The sequence below is a fragment of the Neopsephotus bourkii genome, unplaced genomic scaffold (assembly GCF_033783945.1).
Source record: "Neopsephotus bourkii isolate Nb327-2 ecotype Australia unplaced genomic scaffold, CSIRO-AGI_Nbou_v1 NB_1656, whole genome shotgun sequence".
NCBI classification, from domain to species: domain Eukaryota; kingdom Metazoa; phylum Chordata; class Aves; order Psittaciformes; family Psittacidae; genus Neopsephotus; species Neopsephotus bourkii.
The window spans coordinates 339,513-359,816 of NW_026902130.1; the positions used below are offsets into that span (position 1 = coordinate 339,513).

Below are 20,304 nucleotides of genomic sequence, written 5' to 3' on the forward strand. Positions count from 1 at the left end.
TGCACATTTACTGACGGGTTACAATGATGCCTTCCCTTAAAAGTTATAAAACAGTAAACTTTATAAGCCCCAGTTCCGGCTATATGACATTTGGGTGCCAAATGAATAGGGTTTTGTCTATGAATTAGATCGTAAAATCATCCATAGCACAGACAGATAGGCTCACTGGCTATAAAAAGTCACGTGGTGCCATTAAAGTAAGTTTTATGGTTTTGGGGAGTTGACATCCAACATTATATACCACATAACATATAATCTCACTGACGCTGGACTTCATTTGACTCTTTTGCAGGCTACGTGTGCCTCCTGGCCATTCAAATTGTCAGGTTTAGGGACAGAAGTATCCAAACCACAAGTTCTCAATACTGTATGAAAAATGGCTCCTTGCAAGTCAAAGGTAAGTTTTGTGTACAAGTTCCTTAAAGTTTATTTGGACAGTGGGGATGCCGAAGCTCCTGCTCGCTCTCGCTGCCTCTCGCCTCTCTCTTTTTTTTTTTCTCTTTCTCTTTACCTTTCCCTTTCCTTTCCTCTCCGCCTGGAGCTTTTCAGGACGGTCCCACTGAGCCCGAGAGGCAGGATCAACCACTAAAGATCCAGGTTGCGATGCAATTCCTCCCCTTCCCCCCCCCCCCCCATTCCTTCACTCGCAGCAGCTAGCTCTCTATTTTAACGATCAAATCAAAGTAAACCACAATAAGCGACTTTGGCAGAGATGGATTTTGGGGCCTAACTTTAATCACTTTGACTACCGCAGAAGATAATTACTTCCTTTCCTCCAATAGACTCTCCAACTTTGGAGAGGTTTTGTTTAGCAAGGAGTAGTTACTGTAGGCGATTAAAAAAGGGGGAAACAAAATAGATAAGGTTTGATATTATCTGGGCAGTGTCTTATGTAGGCGTGATAGAGTTGGAGGCATGCTGATACATTAATAATCTTCGGTTTGGCGAAATATGTTGCACATCAGAGCTAGTATTAAGATGGCACAGACTGTACTGGGCTCAAGACTCTCGTTTTCTGCACTGGGTTGTGCAGAAGGCCGTAGCTATGTATATATGTCCATCTGCGAGTGTGTAGTGTGTTTCGGGGTTGCACATTTATAACATTGCTATAACTTTTCCCAGTTCTTATACGTAATTGCATAAGTATAAATATATTTAAATTATCCTCGTGTGTATGCATGTACAAATCAATGTGTGCGCCTGTGCAAAGACATGCACATGCATATGTGTGTCTAATATCAGTGTATTTATGTATACAAAGGGTGTGTATGTGTGTATACATATCTATGTTCCTGTGACTTTTTCCTTTTTTTTAAAAGCGAACCATTTGACTGTAACTTGTAGCATTAATATAAGAGACTACAGGTCATTAGAGTGCTGCATATTATGAAATACGGGCTTGGTTTATTGAAGATTGTAAATATTCCCCTAGCTCTGCTCTCTCCCTTTCCCCCTTATATTGCTGGCTGCCATTGTGGTGTAGGCCCCAGCTGCGTGTTTACTTCAACATTCTTTTTATTTAAGTGGACTTTTCTCACTAGAGTGTGATTACTCAGCAATAAACTTTATGGCCGGATTTTACTTTAGTCTTTGAATTTCCAGGACTTGAATGAAAGGGTGAAAGGAACTGTCTTTCTCTGGGTAGCATTAAGACCTGATCCTTACCCTCAGAGCTGTTACTTAGCTGAGTGATCTCAGGGGGCACAGACTGACTAGTTAGGGAAAAGACTTGAGCACAGCTTCCAAAAAATATATATGTTTGTATATACATATCTTATCTACCTATCTTCAAGACAGATGTGAGTATCACTTTTGCTGCTCAGGTTTGGAGTAGCAGGGATTCAGTAGATTGCATTGTTTACCTTCATGTGACATAAAGTCAGGTTTGCAAAAGAGCAGGGTGGTTTGAGGAGAGCTGGAAGATGGGCTTTGTTTTATTTTGCTAGTGCTATCTACTTTGAATATTCAGGTTTTGGCTGTATCTGTTACTTTGAGTGAAAATGAGAGAAAGGTGAAACGGTACAAGCGGGTGAGGTTGTTGTGTACCTCTTCAAGGTCTGCACATTGCTGACTGAGTACTATATTTAATTTATTTATTTGTCTTTAACGTTAAAGAAACGGTTGTACAAACCGTTGGCTTAGCTCAAACATCTCACAGTTTTACAAATATTTAGTATTTAGAGTCAACCTCCTGTGTCAGACAAATGAAGTCAGAAGCCTTTGTGTCTGTGTATCCTTCCTATCAACACTAAACAAACACATATACATACACTTTATATTTTTTTTTAGATAGGAAAGGCTTTAAAATTACATATCCAAATGCACATTTGAAAATAATTTCCGTAATAAACAGCTGGAGATTTTATAGAACACTGGCTGTCACATTTCTGTCAATAGGAATACCAGAAAGTTATATATGATAGGCGTGCATTATATTATATGCCATAAAATTTTATAGTTTTAAGTAAAAGCATGAAAACCCTTTAAAAGTTTGGGCTTTATTGATATACAAGTCCTTTTCCAAGGAATAAAATTCGCTTGTAAACGGGAATGATACTAGACACAAACCATTCGTGATTGCTCAATATTCAACAATGCTGCGTTATTTGAATGATATAGTGAATATAGAAACACACACTCACACCCGTTCGACTGCTATTTTAGGAACCTGGATATCACCGCAGATAGTAATTTTTCATTGTCTAGGACGAAAAGGTTTGTTACTAGGGATTTTCACGTTTTTGAATGTGGCTTCTGGACCACATTCCACATAAAGGAGTGTACAGATTCGCGAAGTATGGAAAAGAAAAAAAACCAACCAAACCCACAAGCATATAAACCCACCCTTACCGCAAGAAACTCTCTCACGACAAAAGAAAGTTAGCTAGAAACGACAACTTTTCCATATCTCTGGCCCTGCCCTCTCCCGAGCAGCACGACTGAGCGATTGAGGCCATTCAAATCCAGAAATGCAGATTTTTCTAATCCGCTTTAAATCTGAAATTCAAGCGAACCCAGCCTGCCGAACTTTACCAAAATATTCCCAGGTCCGAATTGTTTTCAGAGGGAAAAATATCATGGAGAATAATCGCTGGGAATGAGAAGAGAGGTCTTATCTGTGCACATTATTTTTCTGCTCTGCTTGGGGGATTAATGCAGGCGAGTTTGTTTTACTTTAGGCACGGCAAGGGGTGTTATGCAATTTGAAATATAGTTTACTTAATCCTTTGAAAGAAATACTTGAGTGCAGTCTGTCATGTCTAAGCATAAGGACAATTAAAGATTAGGCAACTCCCTCAATTTGTGTAACTAGTGACTTCGCAAGGCGTAACTTTCTCTAAAGCAGAAGTACAACAACCCGGTGGAAAGTCATCCGTAAATTACAGCTCTGCAGCTTTGTCTAAACCATGCAAATGCCCTAATTGCTGAACATTATGGGGAAATTATTATTCTGCCATTTCCTTACATTCAATAAGTGTGTATCTGTGGAAGGGTGACAATGAAGGGGTTTGCAATCTGCTCCATGGGAAATTGAATGGAACAGATCATGAGGGGCGGATCATGAGGTTTCGATTTCAAACCCTGGATACTGAGGCAGTGCCTTTTCCCTCCCCGCAAATACAGATTCAACGCATTAAACGCAGACATATCTAAATCTCCTGACCAAGTCAAGACATCACTTTGCTTTCTTTGACCTTTCTCTTTCCTGCCCTTAAAATCTCACGGATTTGCTGCTAGAGCTGCTAGCCAGAGCACAAACCCACATCTCCCACAGCCGCCTGGTCATCGTTGAAAATATTATTCCTTTCGAATTAAAGCATCCTCCCGAATATCTCTCTGGAAGGCAAATACACATGGACCATCACAATCACATGTTCCTGTGGCTACACGCACAAACAATATAAAATCTGACATAAAGAACGTGTAAAATTTGCAAGGATAAGGAATCGCATAAGGAATCTTTCCTATATCCCTTCCCCAAAATAATGTCTTTTCAATAATAATATTTGCTATGAAGGTTATTGGGTAATTATTGCGATTTTGTGGAACAGTCCTTGCTTGAGGTGAAGTCTGTCTCTGGATAACAAATGGCAGCTCGTGCAGTTCACTGCCAGGTTAAGTAAATGCAGAAAAGATAAATCTGCACACCCTAGGAATCACCAGCAGAGCTCGCTTTAGACCAAGTTCACAGTCAACTCGTTTGCCTAGACAAGGCTTCGCAAACAATTAGAGTTTTTTCTTTATGTTTAAATCAAGGAGAAATGACTAAGACCCTTGCAGCAGAGAGCTGCAGCTTTTCCCCCAACGCTCGTCGCTACATTCCTTCCAACCTCACGCCCAGAACTTACCCAGCATTTCACCTGCAATTGTAACCATATAGCGCCTTTGAGTAAGAGGCTTCCCTCCAACGCTGCCGAAAGGCTGCTGTGCAATCTAACAGCACTTTACAAAGCTGCGAGATTAAAGAAAATAAAATAAAAAAGGCAATAATTAAAAATTAAAAAAGTATCCGATTTCTCAACAGCAAGAAGGAAAAAAAAAAAAAAAAGCCCTTAGAAAGCTGGGGGAAAGGGGAGAACTATTGAAACAAACAGTGCGAGTCTCTTACTCCTAAAAGAAGCTGCATAGCTTTTGTATATCTTTGTGGTTAAGGGCGTTACAACTGCAGGTCAAAAAGTTGAGGGTCAAAAGTTTACGTTTTGCACCACTCTTAGTCATTCGCCCAGACAGAGTTTGATGTCAATGTTATAGCCGAGATCTTGACTATCAGCACAAAAGATAAAATAGCTTTGAGTTACGTGTGTATCACAGTATGGACTCCAGGTGAACCCTGCTGACTGAATGACCTCAATTACCGAGGAAAGGATAGAAAATTCCTCTTTTCAAGAGTAATACGCGTTGTTTTTCATCTTGAATTATCGGCCACATTTGTGTCTGAATATCTCGGGTTCAGCCGTGGCAGGTAAACACGCGTGTTACCCCCACGGCAGCTGCTGGTGTTGCCTCCTCCGAGAGCCAGGTAGCAAACTGTTTCACCCTTGTTTATTATATAATAACCTGCTTTAAGAGGTTTAATGTTGAGCCTTCTCACTTTGCAAAATGGCAGGAAGATAAGATAGGAGTGAAGCTATTAACGCCTTTATCGATCTTAGCCGGGTCTTTGTCTTTGCTCTCATTTCTGTAGTGACCACTAAACTGTACTTAAACAGGACATGCCGGAGATAATACAGCTTATATGTTTGGTCCGAAGGAGCTCTTTTAAAATGCTGGGTGGTGGGGCCGTGTTGTGCTACCGATGGAAAATATTGCGGGAAGCTGGCGGTGTGCTCCTCCGTGATTAGGAGGATTCTCACAGCTTTCGGAAATTACCCAAGGCAGCAGTTCCCAGCGAAATAGAGACCGGGGAGGTGTTGGTTATTTTCTATCCCTCCGTTCCCTTGGCTTCCCTCCCCCCAAAGAAAAAGTTCTGTGGCAGTTCTTTGCGCAAAGATTTATTCCCACATAGCTGGGATTTTTTTGTTCCCAGTGCCGCCTTGGTGTTGAAGCTTTAGCTCCTGCGTTAGGCGACTCTGGAGGAAGAACTGGCCAGTACTGAACAGGGAATTTCATTCTGGGGGAAATCACTGCAGACCAGCTTCCGCCTGAAATGGTGAGGACGAGGGCTTGATGGTGGAGAGAAAAGGATGTTTCCAAATATTCCTAAACTGATATGAAAGTTGTGGAGGAGTGGCAAGAGGAAGCCTGGAAAGAGCTCACCTCACCCCCATCCGTGTATTTACTGCCTTTCCACACCAAAGGCAGGAGGCTACACCGGCCTCTGTGTAGCTGTTATGCGGTAATCCTTTGCGAGAGACACAGCTGGGTTGTGGTAGGCGAGTGCTATTCCTTGAGAAGAAACATGTGAGATGAGCCAGAGCGATTATTGGAGATTTTGCCTAAAGTACCTGCTGAAGCCTGGGAAGTAGAAAGTGCAAGTGTTTGCTCAGCGTGTAGACCGTGTTCACAAGTTGCTGCTGTTGCTCACTTGTAGCGAGCCCTGGCATTGCACGTCTGGGGAGCCCGCCCTCGCTGGAGATAGTCTATAACCTTTCACATCCAGAGTATTTATTTGGTGTAAGAGCGAAGCCTGATAACAAGCTAAAAGCCGTAGCCAAATATCTATTTGGTTAGAGAATAGCAGGCGGATTGTTTCCAAGAATAACAATGCGTCTTTGATATACCCCCAATGAAAGCAGTTACTATAACAGGCTTACTCATGAGTAGGTGACCGAAATCCGTTTACTTCCTCACCAAAACAATTAGTGTCTCGAACTCCGTATTTTCTGTTTTGGAATAAATACATCAATAAGAGTATTTTCAAAGAAGTTGAATCTGCGATTTCAATAAATCGCAGTTTGTTCCTTCTGAATTGTCGTTCAAATTATTCCCTAAAAATAAAATAAAAGAAAATAAAGTATATAAAGCAGAACAGTTAATAACTTGAGACGAATTCTTTCTGTCCTTTTACTCTCTGCATCGGCACACTGCTCTCTGGCGTGGAAGGTCTGCTCAGAAGACCATTCATTTCAAATCGGGGCACAAATCACATTTTACGTGTTTATTTAACTGCGCCAGGACAGACAGAGCAAATCCCGCCAACCACCCCCATTGTTACAAGGAGCCTCGGTACCAGGGAAGCCACCGCTTTTGCCAAATGCTGAACTTGGGACAAAACTGCCAGCATTGCCCCAGCAGCGACCGTAGGAAAGAAGCAGGAGCAGCCTCGGGGGCTTTATCATTCCCAGGAACAAAGGAGGGAATACAGTCGATACATTCCGTAACGTTTACATTCTCCCGCGATTTTTTCTTAATTTTCCCTTAGAAGTAATGACCTGGGCAAAGCACCCCGCTATCTAAAAGACACTGTTATAGACCTTTTAGAAAAACTAAGTCCAAGGCCGAGGTGAACTTCAGGTCACCGCGTCTAACAAATATGAAAATGTCGCCTGGTGAAGGGCACGCCTTGTTATTTAACAAAGACTGTCAATGTGTAAGATTAATAAGAAACAAAACGCACACGGTGTCACTTTTCGGTCACTTTGAAACTTGGGACAGCCTCGCATTCAAGACGGGAAAGCTGGGGCTAAATATATTCAAAATGGTTCAAATCAAATTCAAAACAGACTGCTAGTGTGATTCTCCCTCCTCCTACCGCTCTCGGTAGAGGATGCCTGGACACGGCGAAAGGTTGACTTGAATTATTATTATTATTTTTATTACTATTGCTATTCTTGATGTTATTATTTTATCTTTCGGAGTAGTTACGTTTTAGCAGCGCATGTGAAGGGTAGCAGGAGTGCTTGCTTGCTTCACAAGAAAAAGGGGGATTCCCCTTCGCCCTCTCTTTGGGTATGTATGAGGTTGCCTCTTCTTGGTGCATGAAAGAAAATTGACTCTCCCTCTCAACTTAATTCCGGTGGGGTCCCCATCTCTTCCTCGGCCAGCCTCAGCTGGGAAACTCTCCCTCCCTTATTAACTGATTAAAGTCTCCTTCGCCAGTGAAATCGAGCCTCTAGCCTTTCTGGAGGAAAAAAAAAAAAAAAAAAGAAAAAAAGAAAAGAAAAAAGAAAGAAAAGATAAAAGCAAAAAAAAAAAAAAAAAAAAGTGAGCTGGCCTATTTTTTCCTCTGCTTTTCTTTCTTTGTGAGCTTAGGATGATGCTACAAGTTTGTTAAAGGGAAGTACCGGGGGAAAAAGGAGGGTTTCTGAGATTGTTTATTACAGCCATAAATCTTGCAGTAAAATGTCGAAACGGCCGTGTGCAAGATAACACTTGGTGGTCTTGGCTAGGTTCTTGTTTATGATAACAAAACCACAAAGACATGGAACAGGCCTTTTGGAGGTCCTGTCTCAGCACATCTTCGCAGGCTAACAGAACCACAAGAAAATAACAGGACTTCATCTGAGCAGCTCAGGTCACCTTGCAGATTTACAGTCATATAGTAAATTGCACCCTTCTCTCTGTAACCGAGTGCCAGAACCTCACGGTAGAAAGAGGGACAGTGAAACAAGTATACTTTGAGATCTAATCACGGTAAATAATAAGAAACAGAGCCCAGTTAGCTCGGCCAATATACCGCTGAGCTTACAAACCGAGAATCACTTTTCGTTGTGTTTTACCGTGGCGTGGGAGCACGGCAGATTGCTGGGGTGCTCTGGCCATGGTGTTTCAGGACTTGTGCCCAGCATAATATTTTTAGGATAATCCAGTGTAATTCTTCTGGTGCTGGCCGACAGGTATTTGTATGTATGTGTCTGTATGTGTGCATGTATCTCTTTATGCCGGAGTAATGTTGTCTGCTCATGGTGGGCTTTGGCAATCTTTGGTTTTTTACAGTTATATGGATGAGAGCTTCATTCTTTTACAACATGGGTTGTTGTTGGTTTTGTAGGGGTTTTGTTGGTTTTGTTGAGTTTTTTTTCACCGTCAGTCTTTTTTTTTTAAATATATATTGATAAATAACAAAATCTCCCCTTTCCTGTCAAATGTGTGTTGTTGAACAACTATGGCTGTCTCTGTGTGCATGTGTGTAACCGCATTTCCTCTCCATGCAAAGTAAATAGAGAAACTTATCTATTACCCCAGTAAAAGAGTTCTATAGATGTGCTGTTGGAAATGAGTAAGTAAATGTGTTTTAACTCTCTTTACAAATCAGACATTCGATAGGAGGAGGAAATGAGTGATTGTTTAGATAAGTACCCCACTATACCCAAGTGCTGGAGATGTTCTAACATATTACAAGCCGCCTGCAATGTGCCTGCCTGTGTGTGTGTGTGTGTGTGTGTGTATATAAAATATAAATCGATACGATGTGTGCCTTGTTAGATAGAATATATATTCAAATAGAATTTTATTGCATATATCCATTATCTATAAAACTGCAAAAGACAATAATCTGAATTTAAACCAGGCTAACTGTTAATGTAATATCTTTAGGAGGGCAAGATCTAAATCGTGTCGTATTTATGCTTGATATATTAGATGTATTTTAGCATACCAGTAGATGAGATTACCCACTCAGCAATTATATTCTCAAAGGGTGCGGTAAATATTTCTGGGTGTTTAGATGCTTTCCTGAAAAGGACGGGGAGAAAAATTCCGAAAAGTTAGCTTCTAACGCTGTATGTACCAAACTAGCTGATGTGCAATAAGTACTTTTTTCCCCCTTAGAATAAAAGCGTAATTAATTTAGCCATCAAATTTCAATTACCTAAGGTCAAGGCAGTTGCCTCTTTCCCCTCTGAGCTGCAAATATCGTTAACAATCTCAGTTTTAGACACGCAGAAGTGTCCCAGTGCCCTCTCCCCTCCACGCCAAGGTTTATAGTTCCTTCTGAGAAGGCGCTAGCTATTTCGCTTGGAATAAAAAGTTAAGAAATAAGGCCAGGACGAGGCATACCAAACCGACGGACTTAAATTCGTAGTTTGGAAACCGCTCCTCCACGGGGAGGGATTCTCGCAGGGAGCCCTGCCATCGCCGCTAGGAAGTACTTGATGCCGTCGTGTCCGCCTTCCCCTCTCTCCTTCCCTTCCCCCTCTCTTCCCCGATATTTTCAGCCTCGCTACAACCCTCACACCCCGCAAGCCATGCAAGGACTCTCTTCTGCCTCCCCACCACCTTCGTACAAACTTTTGCATCTATCCCTCCAGTTAGCACAGCTTCGAAGGTGCAAAGTTTTGGCTCCAGTGCTCCCGGCCGGCCGGCTGCTGTCAGCGGCGGCAGGGCACTGGAAGCAGACCCAGCAGTGCTGCCGCTGGTCCGTGCCCGGCAGCCGCTGCCGCCCTCTGCCGCGCGCAGCCCCGACTCCAGGCGTTTGGAGCCGGGTTCGTTTAAAAGGATTGTGCAACGCGTTGTGCAATGCCTGTCTCCCTCTGGATCGCGCAGCTGGGCTGCGCTCCGCTTCCTTGCCCCGCTTCCTACGCTCTCCCGCGGGGGAACGGAGAAACAAAAATGTGCCGGGAAGAGGAGAGGGGAGAAAGACTGTCAGAGCTGGGTTAGTTTTATCTCGCTTGACACCGCCACTGCCGGTCGCGGCCGGGGTCGGAGCGGGGGATGCTGGTGAGGAGCGGTCGCTGTCGTCCGGCAGTCCCCGGCGGGGCGCTCCCTTGCCGGCCAGCAGCAGAACGGGGAGGAGGCGCAGCAGCGGCCCCCGCGGTGGGTCCGCGGGCTCGGAGCTGCCCAGCGGCCGTTCACCCTCTTTCCATTTCCTGATCCGGGGTCCGCTGCCCCGCGCGGTAATTGGCGCTGGCGGTCAGGTGGTGGTAGGGTGGCGGGGGGTGAAGAGGGGTGTGTGTGCATTTGGGTGTTGTGTGTGTTGTAAGCGCTCCAGGGGTGGGAAGAGAGGAAGGGAGGGGAGTGCGACTGGGAAGGGGGGGGGGGAGGTGGAGGCCCAAACTTTGGTAGCGGCGAGCACTTGACAGCAGCGGGAGGGGGAGAGGGAGGGAGGGGAGAAAGGGGGGGAAGGGGAGGGGCCTCGCAGAGCCCAGAAAAACGACAACGCGAGAAAAATTAGTATTTTTGCACTTCACAAATTAATGACCATGAGTTCGTTTTTGATAAACTCCAACTACATCGAGCCCAAATTCCCTCCCTGCGAGGAGTACACGCAGCACAGCGGCAGCGCCGGCAGCTCCGCCAGCTACCACCCGCACCACCCGCACCCGCACGCCCCGCCGCAGCCGCCGCCGCACCTGCATGCCGCGCACCCGGGCCCGGCGCTGCCCGAGTACTTCCCGCGGCCGCGCAGGGAACCGGGCTACCAGGCTCCTGCAGCGCCGCCGGGGCCGGCGGGGCCGCCTCCCGAGGCTCTCTACTCGGCGCAGGGACCCTCCTACCCCCAGGCGCCCTACAGCTACAGCAGCGCCGGCAGCGCCGCCCCGGGCCCCGAGCAGCCGCCCCCGGGCGCCTCGCCGCCGCCGCCGCCCGCCAAGGGCCACCCCGGCCCGGCCCAGCCCCTGCTCCCAGGCCATGCCCTGCAGCGCCGCTGCGAAGCGGCCCCCGCCGCCGCGGCCGGCACCGGGCCCGGCTGCCCGCTGCTGCCCGACAAGAGCCTGCCCGGGCTGAAGGGTAAGGAGCCGGTGGTCTACCCCTGGATGAAGAAGATCCATGTGAGCACGGGTGAGTTGCTCTTGCCAGGGGGAGGTGGGGATACATAGGAGGGAAGGGGGGAGGGTGCTCCCGGGGCCGGGATGGGTCGTTGCGTGTGTGGCGCTTTTTTTTTTGACTCCTTCTCCCTCCGCGATTCCTAATAAAAAAAAAAAGAAAAAGTGAGAAACCTTTTGTATCCGGGGTCCTTTATCAAAAGATTTACGAGACGCCAAACTGTTAGGGCAGTAATTATAGCCCCCATAAATTTAATTGCCCTGCAGTGGCTCTGGGCCATGTGTCTTTGAAGCTTTTCTTCTAACCCAAATGCCCATCACCATTTTTTATTGCTCCTCGATTGTCCCCACTGTCGATAGGCTGCGAAACAATTTTTCTTGCCGTTTATGTATCATACGTGAACCTGGTGTCAAGTTATTATATAATGATTATGTTCCATCGCTTCCCCCCCCCCCCCTTTCTTTCCCCTCCGCGTGTATGTGTATGTTCATGTGCCTGTGTGTGCGCCTGTGTGTGCACGTTTCAGTCAATCCCAACTACAACGGAGGGGAGCCCAAGAGGTCTCGCACTGCCTACACCAGACAGCAGGTCCTGGAGCTGGAGAAGGAGTTCCACTTCAACCGCTACCTGACCAGAAGGCGACGCATCGAGATCGCTCACACCCTCTGCCTCTCCGAGCGCCAGGTCAAGATCTGGTTCCAGAACAGGCGCATGAAGTGGAAGAAAGACCATAAACTGCCTAACACAAAGATGCGCTCCTCAAACCAGTCCACACTGAGCCAGCAGTCCAAAGCACAGACACAGGGTCACCCCCACCCGCTCGATGGGGCTACACCCAACGCAGCCACGCTATAAATACGGTGTTTTTTTTTCCCCTAATATATATATATTTACCTATCTATTGGGGTTTTCCAGCTGCTCCGTGTTGGAGGCTGGCCGTTTGGACCAAACAACTGTATAAAACAAAACAGGAGCAGGAAAGGAAGACGAGACGTGCCCAAGAACGGGCACATGTTTAAACCAAAACCCGGACGATTGTCTACATTGTATATAGATAATGGTTCCATGCCCATCATTTTTTTCTATTTATGGAAACACTCCCTTGCCCTCGGTGTAAGAGAGGGCTGGATGCTGTCACGGACGAATTCTCTGTACCTAAGACGGACTCTTTTTTTCCTTTTTTTTTTTTTTTTTTTTTTTTTTTAAGAGAACACTTTACAAATAAAAGACTGTTAAAACAAAGCAAAGACCTCGTGAGACTTGTGTGAGGCATTGACTCAAATAGCGCTGTTTTGTGGTGTGTTCGTGGGTTCCCGTGTGCGGGTGTGTGAGTGTGCACACACACTCCGACACTGGAGAGAGAATGAACACGGCCACGGAAGGTGAAGGACTTACGGAAAATGTCCCCTTACGCTGTCGAAGGGGAATGTTTTATGTATCAAAGGTAACTTAACTGGGTTTAAGTGTAGCTCCCGCAGTAGCTGTGATCTTAGTTTTTCCTCCACATTCCCTATTGCATTTATTTAAAGAAATATTATTATAAAGGCTGTCGCTGTCTTCATATTTGGCACCGTCTAAATCGTTTTGAGTCCATGTACAATTTGTGGATTTTTGGTGTGATGTATAACAGTGCCAAATGCTGGTAATAAAGAATATTCTGTACAAAAGAATTAAACGCTTGAAACACAAGTCCACTCAGTGCTGTTTCATCCACCTTGTGCTTGTGTTGGCACCAGGAATGGAAAACAACGGTTTCACGCATTGTTTTGACCTGGATTCATCTTGTCGATAGGGTAATGGTGTCTTTAAATATGTCCTGACTCCTAATTGCCTGGCCAGGAAAAAGAGCGCTGCAGGACGACGAAAGGTCTTGCTTTACTGTGTAGGTGAGTGGTACCCTCCTTAGTGGACCTTGGGTCAGAATCAGCCCGGCTGTCTATCGCTGTCCGTGCGACGTCGTTTCAGGTGCCTTACAGAGAAACCCTGCTTCTACTGGGAGCCATCAAGCTCTCATGACGGGTTTTGCTGGAGAAGTCACACATGCTCCCCTCGATAACACTTTACATCTTTAGCCAGCCGTAATTTATTCGCTCATTTTCACCCGATTATGATTTCTCAACTGGCCAGCACTTTGGAAGGGGAAAACATGGGCGGTAACTTAGTTTCTCTAAGCTTTTCTGTTTCTGTTTCCTTCTTATTTTCTTTCAAAGACTATTTCAAAATGTGTTGAGAAAGCCTCGGCAGAAACATAAATTTGGGTACACCTCAAGAGGTTTATTTGACTGAAACGGTTTAAACGGCTGTGGCAAAATATGGTTCCAGTGTCTCCAGCTCAGGCTTCACATCTTGCTGCTTCCAAGCAGCTAAGGAGGGCAGGCAAAGCAGAGCTGGTAATGGGGAGCCTTGCTCAGGGCTTCCTCAATAGAGAGTGGCACTGAACGGGGTAAGAAAAGGCTTAGAAAAGAGCTCAAGTGCTAGTAAATCTTTTAGGGAAGGCCTGAAGGCCATGACTGACTTACACAAATGCATTCAAGAGCGAGATTTTTTGAATCAGTGCTTCTCTTCGGGTGAGTGAGGCTGCCAGGACCAGGTGCATCATCACCCTTGGGTAAGGTAGCACCAGGCCTCAAGGGTATTGCCAGCATCCCTGCCTGGCCATGGAACAGAGGTCGTCCTGGAGGAAAATGTAACATGCCACTGGCAAAGCACGTTCAGCATCAGAGAGATGGCAGTTGTAAAATGCCCTCAGCGAACACCCCTGTCTCCAAACCTGACCAAGGAGCAGGCCTGAAAAATGTGCTTCCACTCTCATGTTGATGTTTATTAAACCTTGAATTGCCAGCTGCCTCCTTATTGAGGGAGGAAAATATAGTTGTGAAGTAACTACTCTCTGCAAGCATGTAACACTTCGTTTTGTTTATTGCTTGAGAATCTCTCAATATATTTATAGCCAAAATTAGAACAACCAAGCAAAATTCCAATTGAAATATATTAACTGGCGATGCAGGATTTCTTTAGTGTGCCGTCTATGCGTATAAACCTGGTTTGCTCCCATTGTAAAGAGAAATTAAATCACACTGCAAATAGCAATTTTAGAGAGAATCATTAATCACCTCCTACAATAAATACTTCTTTGTAATTCAACAGCGGTTCTGAAAGGCATTCTCTTGGAAAAGTCTGTGAAGACGAAAAGGATTTTCCTGGAAAAAAAAAAAAAAAAAAAGTGGTCATGTGTAAAGACACAGCATCTTGGCTGTCTGCTAAAAAAATGTACACTCTCTTGCTGGAGATTGAACCGCGGACTGCAAAATACCCCATGGCAAATTATCAGCGTTTAAGGTAAATTTTCCTCTTTCCCCCCCTTCCCCCTCTGCCTGCGCTGGGAGCGGGAGCTACTCCCGGGCTGTTCCCCGTTCCATACCGCCCGTCTTTACAATAACTTCCAAAATTACACCGTCCAGTTTAAATTCTCGCATTGTGCTCCCTTTGCTAAGGCAACCGGGAGTTCACCGAGAGGACAAATTTTCTGTCCCATTAATTGTTTTTTTTAGAGGAGCAGACTGACCCTTCAAACCCTTGACCTTTAAAGACAGTATTCTTTTTAATCCGGCACTTGGACCTAAATGTCTCTTGGCCCCCCTCCCTCTCTCCCGCTCTCCCGGTGTCTCTTACACACGGATTTATCTGCCCTGGCCACAAAGGCGAGCGCGGCCCGAAACGCTGGAAGTGGAAGTTTGTCAATCTTTCAAGGAAAGACCAAATCACCTCGGAGTCAATTCGGGGGCCACAGGGAAAGGCACGCCGGTAACCCCGGTACCCTCTTCTCCTCCCTACCCCCTTCCCCCTTCCCCGCCCCCCAAGAAAAATACTCATTCTCCAAGACCCTACTCCCTGCTTTTCCTGCAAGGTCTTGCTATACGTGGGTCTTTATTACACAGGGAACTCAGCTGTGAGAAGCACCTTGTGGTATTTAACAGCTAGAGCCATCCTGCACTGGAGGATTACGCAATGCTGAGGCTTTTTTTTTTCTTTTTCCTTTTTTTATTTTCTTTCTCTCCTTTTTTTTTTTTTTTTTTTCCCCTTCAGGGTGCTTGCCTTCCCTTGGCCTTCTTGCCCAGTGTTTGTAAACGAGGAAGGGGTTGGGGAAGCTCTCACACAAGCAGACGTCTTGACAGGCATTCCATGAAAATCCAGTCCCTTCCATGTCCCCCCTTGCCCCGTGCTGGTGCCCGATCCGGGCAGCTCCGGGCCCGTCCGCCGTTCCCACACCTCCGCCGGAGCCGGACGGGCGGAGGGCCCCTGGAGCCCCACACACTGTGGGGGCTCTCTCAGGATCCGGAGGCTCCCGGCCTGGCCGTGCCTTGACGTGTGGGGTGGGGGTCACCACGGGGCCATCCCCTCGGGCTCCCGGGTCCGGCCCACGCGGGACCCGATGGGGTCGGGGCTCTCCCCGTGGGCAGGGGAAACTCTGTAGCTACCTCCGAAGGCCCCAGGTAGCCACCCCGGCTCCGCCTGCGCCCGCGGACGGGCCGTCCTGACCGGCGGAGGGCAGCCCCTGGTGCTCCCTGCCAGCAGCGTTTACAGCCCCAGGTCCTGCAGACAGTAAAGATCTGGGCTGAACTGGCTAATTTGGGGGACACAACGGGGGTGCAAACCTGCCCCATCTCGCTGCACAAACCCATGTTATTAATGCCCAAGGGCTCTCCTTAGAAACTGAGGAGCTGTCAAAACCAGGAAAGATTAGGAGACCCAAGTACAAGGATCCCTGTACTCGCAGATAAAGGTGTTGCGTCTGTTCTGGTGGAGATACTGAAATTTTAATCTTCAGGGTCACGTGACTCATTAAATAATTAATGCAGATAGTCAGGAATGGATCTGTGGCCGTCAGTCCTCACTAGGAGTGATTCTCTCAGAAGTGAAACTCAACTCCTTACTGGAGTTTTTCTTCCCTTTTTTTTTTTCCCCTTTTCTTTTCCCTTAAAAAAAAGAATAACCAAAAAAACCCACCTGATTTATCTTGACAGATTCTAAACTTCTTAAGCAAGCAATAGGGTCTGTGTTGGTAAGTAGGTAGTGTGTATTTCTAGCTTGATGACTTTAATTGTTTGTGCTTGCTTTGTCTGCTGAGCATTTGCTTAACAAGTTTAATATTTAGAAATGTTAAATCTTTGTTTTAGCTGCCTTGTGGTCACATTACGGCTTTTGGTGATTAAGTGTTACCGAGGCAAACACATTTGATAATGTTCTAATTCACAGTGTGGAAGGCTGGGTGCCACAGTGCAGGAGGACCTGCTTTGTTCAATTTTCCTGGCGTTAATAAATCACCGGCTCCTAATGTAGGGCCAAAAAAGCAATGGAAAGGCAGTGAGCATTGTACAGGAAAAGTCATGGGCGAATTTCTCTATGACTCATTAGTCTGAACGATTTATGTACGGACTTAAAGTGCCGCAATGAATATTAGAGTTTGGGATAACAACAAATTAAAAAAAAAAAAAAAAAAAAGGAAAAAGCGTCATAGCGTTTGTGAAGTGCTTTACTGCTACTTAGCAACTCTTTCAAGGAGCAGCATAGTTTAAAGGGCTCTGGCGCTGTAAAATATGGTAGCGTGACTTCCTCGCTCCAAAATAAATAACAGAAAGTCGCTGGCACCACTTTGAGATACACACTTCATCTTTAACATGAGCTAGGCAACCCAGTCACGACACGCTTGATAGATGGTTATTGCCGTTTGTAACATGCCTATTGATTAGGGATCAAAACGGCTAAGGTATGAGCCTAAGCATAAAATGCCAGGGGGATCCTCCTGTGCCGGAGCCGAGTGGGGCGGAAGGTAGAGCTCAGAACAACCCTGGGCAGCACCGCCAGGGCTCTGAGATCACAGATTGAACTTGCCATTTTCTTTTGTGTTTGCCAGTAGATTTTAACAGTCAGCGCTCTCAAATTTATGAGACGGCAATAAACAGCTTAGTAGGCTATTATGGCATGATTTTATGTAGACTGGAGTTCAACACCAAATTTAAAATTATTAGCGTAATTATGGAACTACTAAATTACCAAAGCAAAATCTGCTCGAAAAGTTCTCCCAAGACAGAGTTAATAATTCCAAGGCTCAGATGACAGCCTTCCGCAAGAGCAGCGTTATTAAATTATTAGCATTTACATTTACTGACAATTTTAAGATGCGTTAGGCGGCTTTTATTAGCGAGAATGAATACGGAGGGGACATTATTATATCTGACAAATTCCGATGTAAACGTGATTCAGTAAGTGGCATGTGAATAATCTGACTATTGTCGTTTTGGATTGTGCAATATTTTTTATTTTAGGGGAAGCGAAGCCGTCCACTTTTTTCCCTCTTTCAATGGTTTTTAGTTTGTCAAACAAAAAAAAAAAAGGGGGGGGGGAGGGGGGCTTTGGTCCCTATCCTGCCTCAGTGAGGATTTTTTTTCAATTTTTAGCCTTTTCTTCGTGGTGCCAGGATCGGGCCCTGCTAACCGTTTGAATAAAAGCCCAACCACAATACTCCCCGCATTTAAACTGAAACACTTTCCGCGTTTTATTCAGCAGAGATGAACGCCACGACTTGTGTTTAATGTCTGTTCTTGATTAAATGATCCTAAACAAAGGTTTCCCAGAGGAAAATAAAGCAGACATTCATGTAACAAGAGTTTGGAATGACAATATTTCCAAACACTTGGAGACAGAAGGCATAGCTGTCTACGGGGAGGGAAAGGAAAAAAAAAAAAAAAAGAAAAAAAAATCTGCACGCTTTTATTTCTCAGCTCCCCGTGCTCCTCACCCGGGTGGGAACCCACGTAAGCTCCGCGCCAGGAGCCCGCTCCTGCTCCTCCATCCCTGTCGGCCCCGTTCCGCAGCTCTCCCAGCATACCCGGCAAAGCATGTATTGCCTATGAAGGAGCAAAACACCTCCCCCTGCACTCGCCGGTAAGGCACTGTTTGTTGCTTGTTTACAGGGATCCCCGAAAAAACAGCCGCTGGGCTGGGGCGGTGGAAACCGGGAGCGCTCCCGCGCAGTTCCGCGCAGCTGGAGGAGGTAAGAGCAGGGAAGTGGCCGGGCTCTGCTTTTGCGCCGATCGCAGCTGCAAGCAAGCCATTTGCCTGGTACCTGCATGCAGAACAAGCCTGCTTGAATAAGATTGTGTTGTTGTTGTCGTGATAAATATTTAACTTAGCTGGATTTTTTTTCCCTTTTCCCTGGATTGGCTCTATTCATCTTCTGAGGGTGGTGAATGCGCGTGTCTGGGCAGACAAAGGAGCGTATGGGACCTGAGTGATCGCCATCCTTATAAAGGCATTGGGGGATAGGAAGGATGCAAAGTCATTTGAAGAGCGAAAGAGGTTGAGAATTTCTTTGTCCATTCTTAGCTCCTTCCCAAATCAAAAGGCGTAAGGCGAGGGACAGCGGCTGGAGCCATGTCTGCGCTGAGTGCCTCGTCGCGGCTTGTCTGTTTGCCTCCTTCTCGAAGGGCTTGTAACCAGTCCTGCAAACGTGGGGAGTGCATGTGGGGATATTAGAAAACCTGATGTTCTGTCTGAGTGCATGCACTAGAATAAGTTTCGTGAATTCGCCTGGCCTGGCCTGCTTTGCACAGGGCGGAGGTTGGTGTTTGGTGATTCAGAGCTGCTGGAGTCCTTCACATGTGCTGGGTTCTCAGGCAGGAGAAAAGCAACGCTTTTCATAGTGACAATTTTCTTGTGCCGGCTGCCGAGAGGGGAGGATTACAGAGAATTAGCTCAAATTCCTGGTAGATTTACCTACTTATTTTTGGACGCTGATGTACAATTAGTATATTTTACTACCTTTTAAAAGCGGTCATAAATTACGGGACTACAGGGGTTCTTTGTGTTGACTTAATGGACTGCTTAAATCTTAACTACAAAAAGGCTCTGCAAATGCCTATTCACGCTTGTGTTAGGAAATTAAAAGCGAAAATACTGCACGAAGGAACCTTCCACTGATGGCATGTACCAGCAGCATTGCCTGCAGAGATATTTGGGATTCCTTAACGGACCCAACACTGGCAGACTCAGTTGACTCTGGGCAGAACTTCTCTCATAAGCACAGTCGATAGCTCTGTTCTTTTTATCTGTTTGGAAATGATCAAAGACCAACTTTATCTCTATCAGATGCACAGATGTAGGTAAACAGCTCTGCATCCCAGCAGATTTCAACTCTTTCAAGGAAGCGAGGAAGTAAATACTTAGATAGTACAGTGATTCCTATTTCGTCTCCACATGGGAGTGACAGGCTTACTTCTTAACAACTGGCACGAAAGTAAACTTGAAAGGCAGTAAAAATTAAATCTAATGATATCGAAGGTAACTTTGAATAGCATTAATGGTAAAAGCGGCTATTAATGCCAGAGCTGGCACAAAGGGTCTCTCTTAATGAAGGCACGTTATGAACTCAGATCTGTTTGTCGTTACTGAGCGTGGAATTTCAGCTCAGCTCGAAACCATGTGTATAAAGCACAGAAAAATCAGTAGCAGACCTACTGACAAACTCCACTTCTTTTTTTTTTTTTTTTTTCTTCTAGAAACCATGCTTCAGGTCTCCGAATCATCGAGGTAATAAAACACAATGTTGAATGTCCAGGAACAGGAACAAAGCAATATATAGGGTGGCAGGGGAATTCTAGCGCCTGCGACTCGCAAGATCATTTGATTTTGTATTTGGAAACTCGTTATCGCGATACTAGAGCAAAGAAAGCTTTCTCCAAAATCGGCGGAAGAGAATAATTTTCAGCTGCCATCCAGGATAGCATAAAGTTAGGCAGACTCCCCCTTCCGCCCTCACAAAGCACACCCTGTGGAAGGTATTCACACGTCAAGAAGTTACTTTTCTTAAGAATTAATTAGTTTTCCCACTACATACACGAAGTTAATTGTTAAACAGTAGTTTTAGGATTAACTTGGCCATTAATACTAATAAAGATGTTCATAGAAACAGGGTTTTGAAGCCAATAGCCACAGCTAGCGTTAAGGCATTTAAGCTGACTTATGATTGTGATTTATTGCTTTTGTAGTTTCTATTTGCTCAGGACTGTAACTTCTAAGGCCATCTTTCTACTTTTGACACAAAGCAGTCGATAACTTTGCTGCAACAGCCCCAAGAAAGACTCGCTCTGCTTTTTTCAACAT

At 45.6% G+C, this 20,304-nt stretch overlaps 2 protein-coding genes across 4 annotated transcripts in view; both read left to right on the forward strand.

Moving 5' to 3' along the window:
• HOXA3 (homeobox A3) overlaps positions 1 to 20,304 on the forward strand; it is a 44,809-nt gene that overhangs the window by 11,707 nt on the left and 12,798 nt on the right. The window contains exon 2 of one of the 3 annotated variants that reach the window (XM_061375061.1): positions 293 to 397. The gene's annotated coding sequence lies outside the window, so the exon portion shown is untranslated. Of the gene's footprint in view, positions 1 to 292; positions 398 to 17,553; positions 18,197 to 20,304 lie in introns of those variants that run through there. The other 2 variants (XM_061375064.1, XM_061375062.1) reach the window with 2 other exon arrangements.
• On the forward strand, positions 10,429 to 12,831 carry HOXA4 (homeobox A4). Its single transcript, XM_061375071.1, has 2 exons — positions 10,429 to 11,157; positions 11,669 to 12,831. The coding sequence occupies exons 1-2, from the start codon at positions 10,575 to 10,577 to the stop codon at positions 11,995 to 11,997; spliced, it is 912 nt and encodes a 303-aa protein (XP_061231055.1). The 5' UTR covers positions 10,429 to 10,574; the 3' UTR covers positions 11,998 to 12,831.

Bases quoted from the DNA above. Each gene is read 5' to 3' on its own strand.
- HOXA4 (XM_061375071.1), top strand. From the start codon at position 10,575: ATGACCATGAGTTCGTTTTTGATAAACTCCAACTACATCGAGCCCAAA. The intron at 11,158-11,668 runs GTGAGTTGCTCT...TGCACGTTTCAG, and splicing joins GAAGATCCATGTGAGCACGG to TCAATCCCAACTACAACGGA.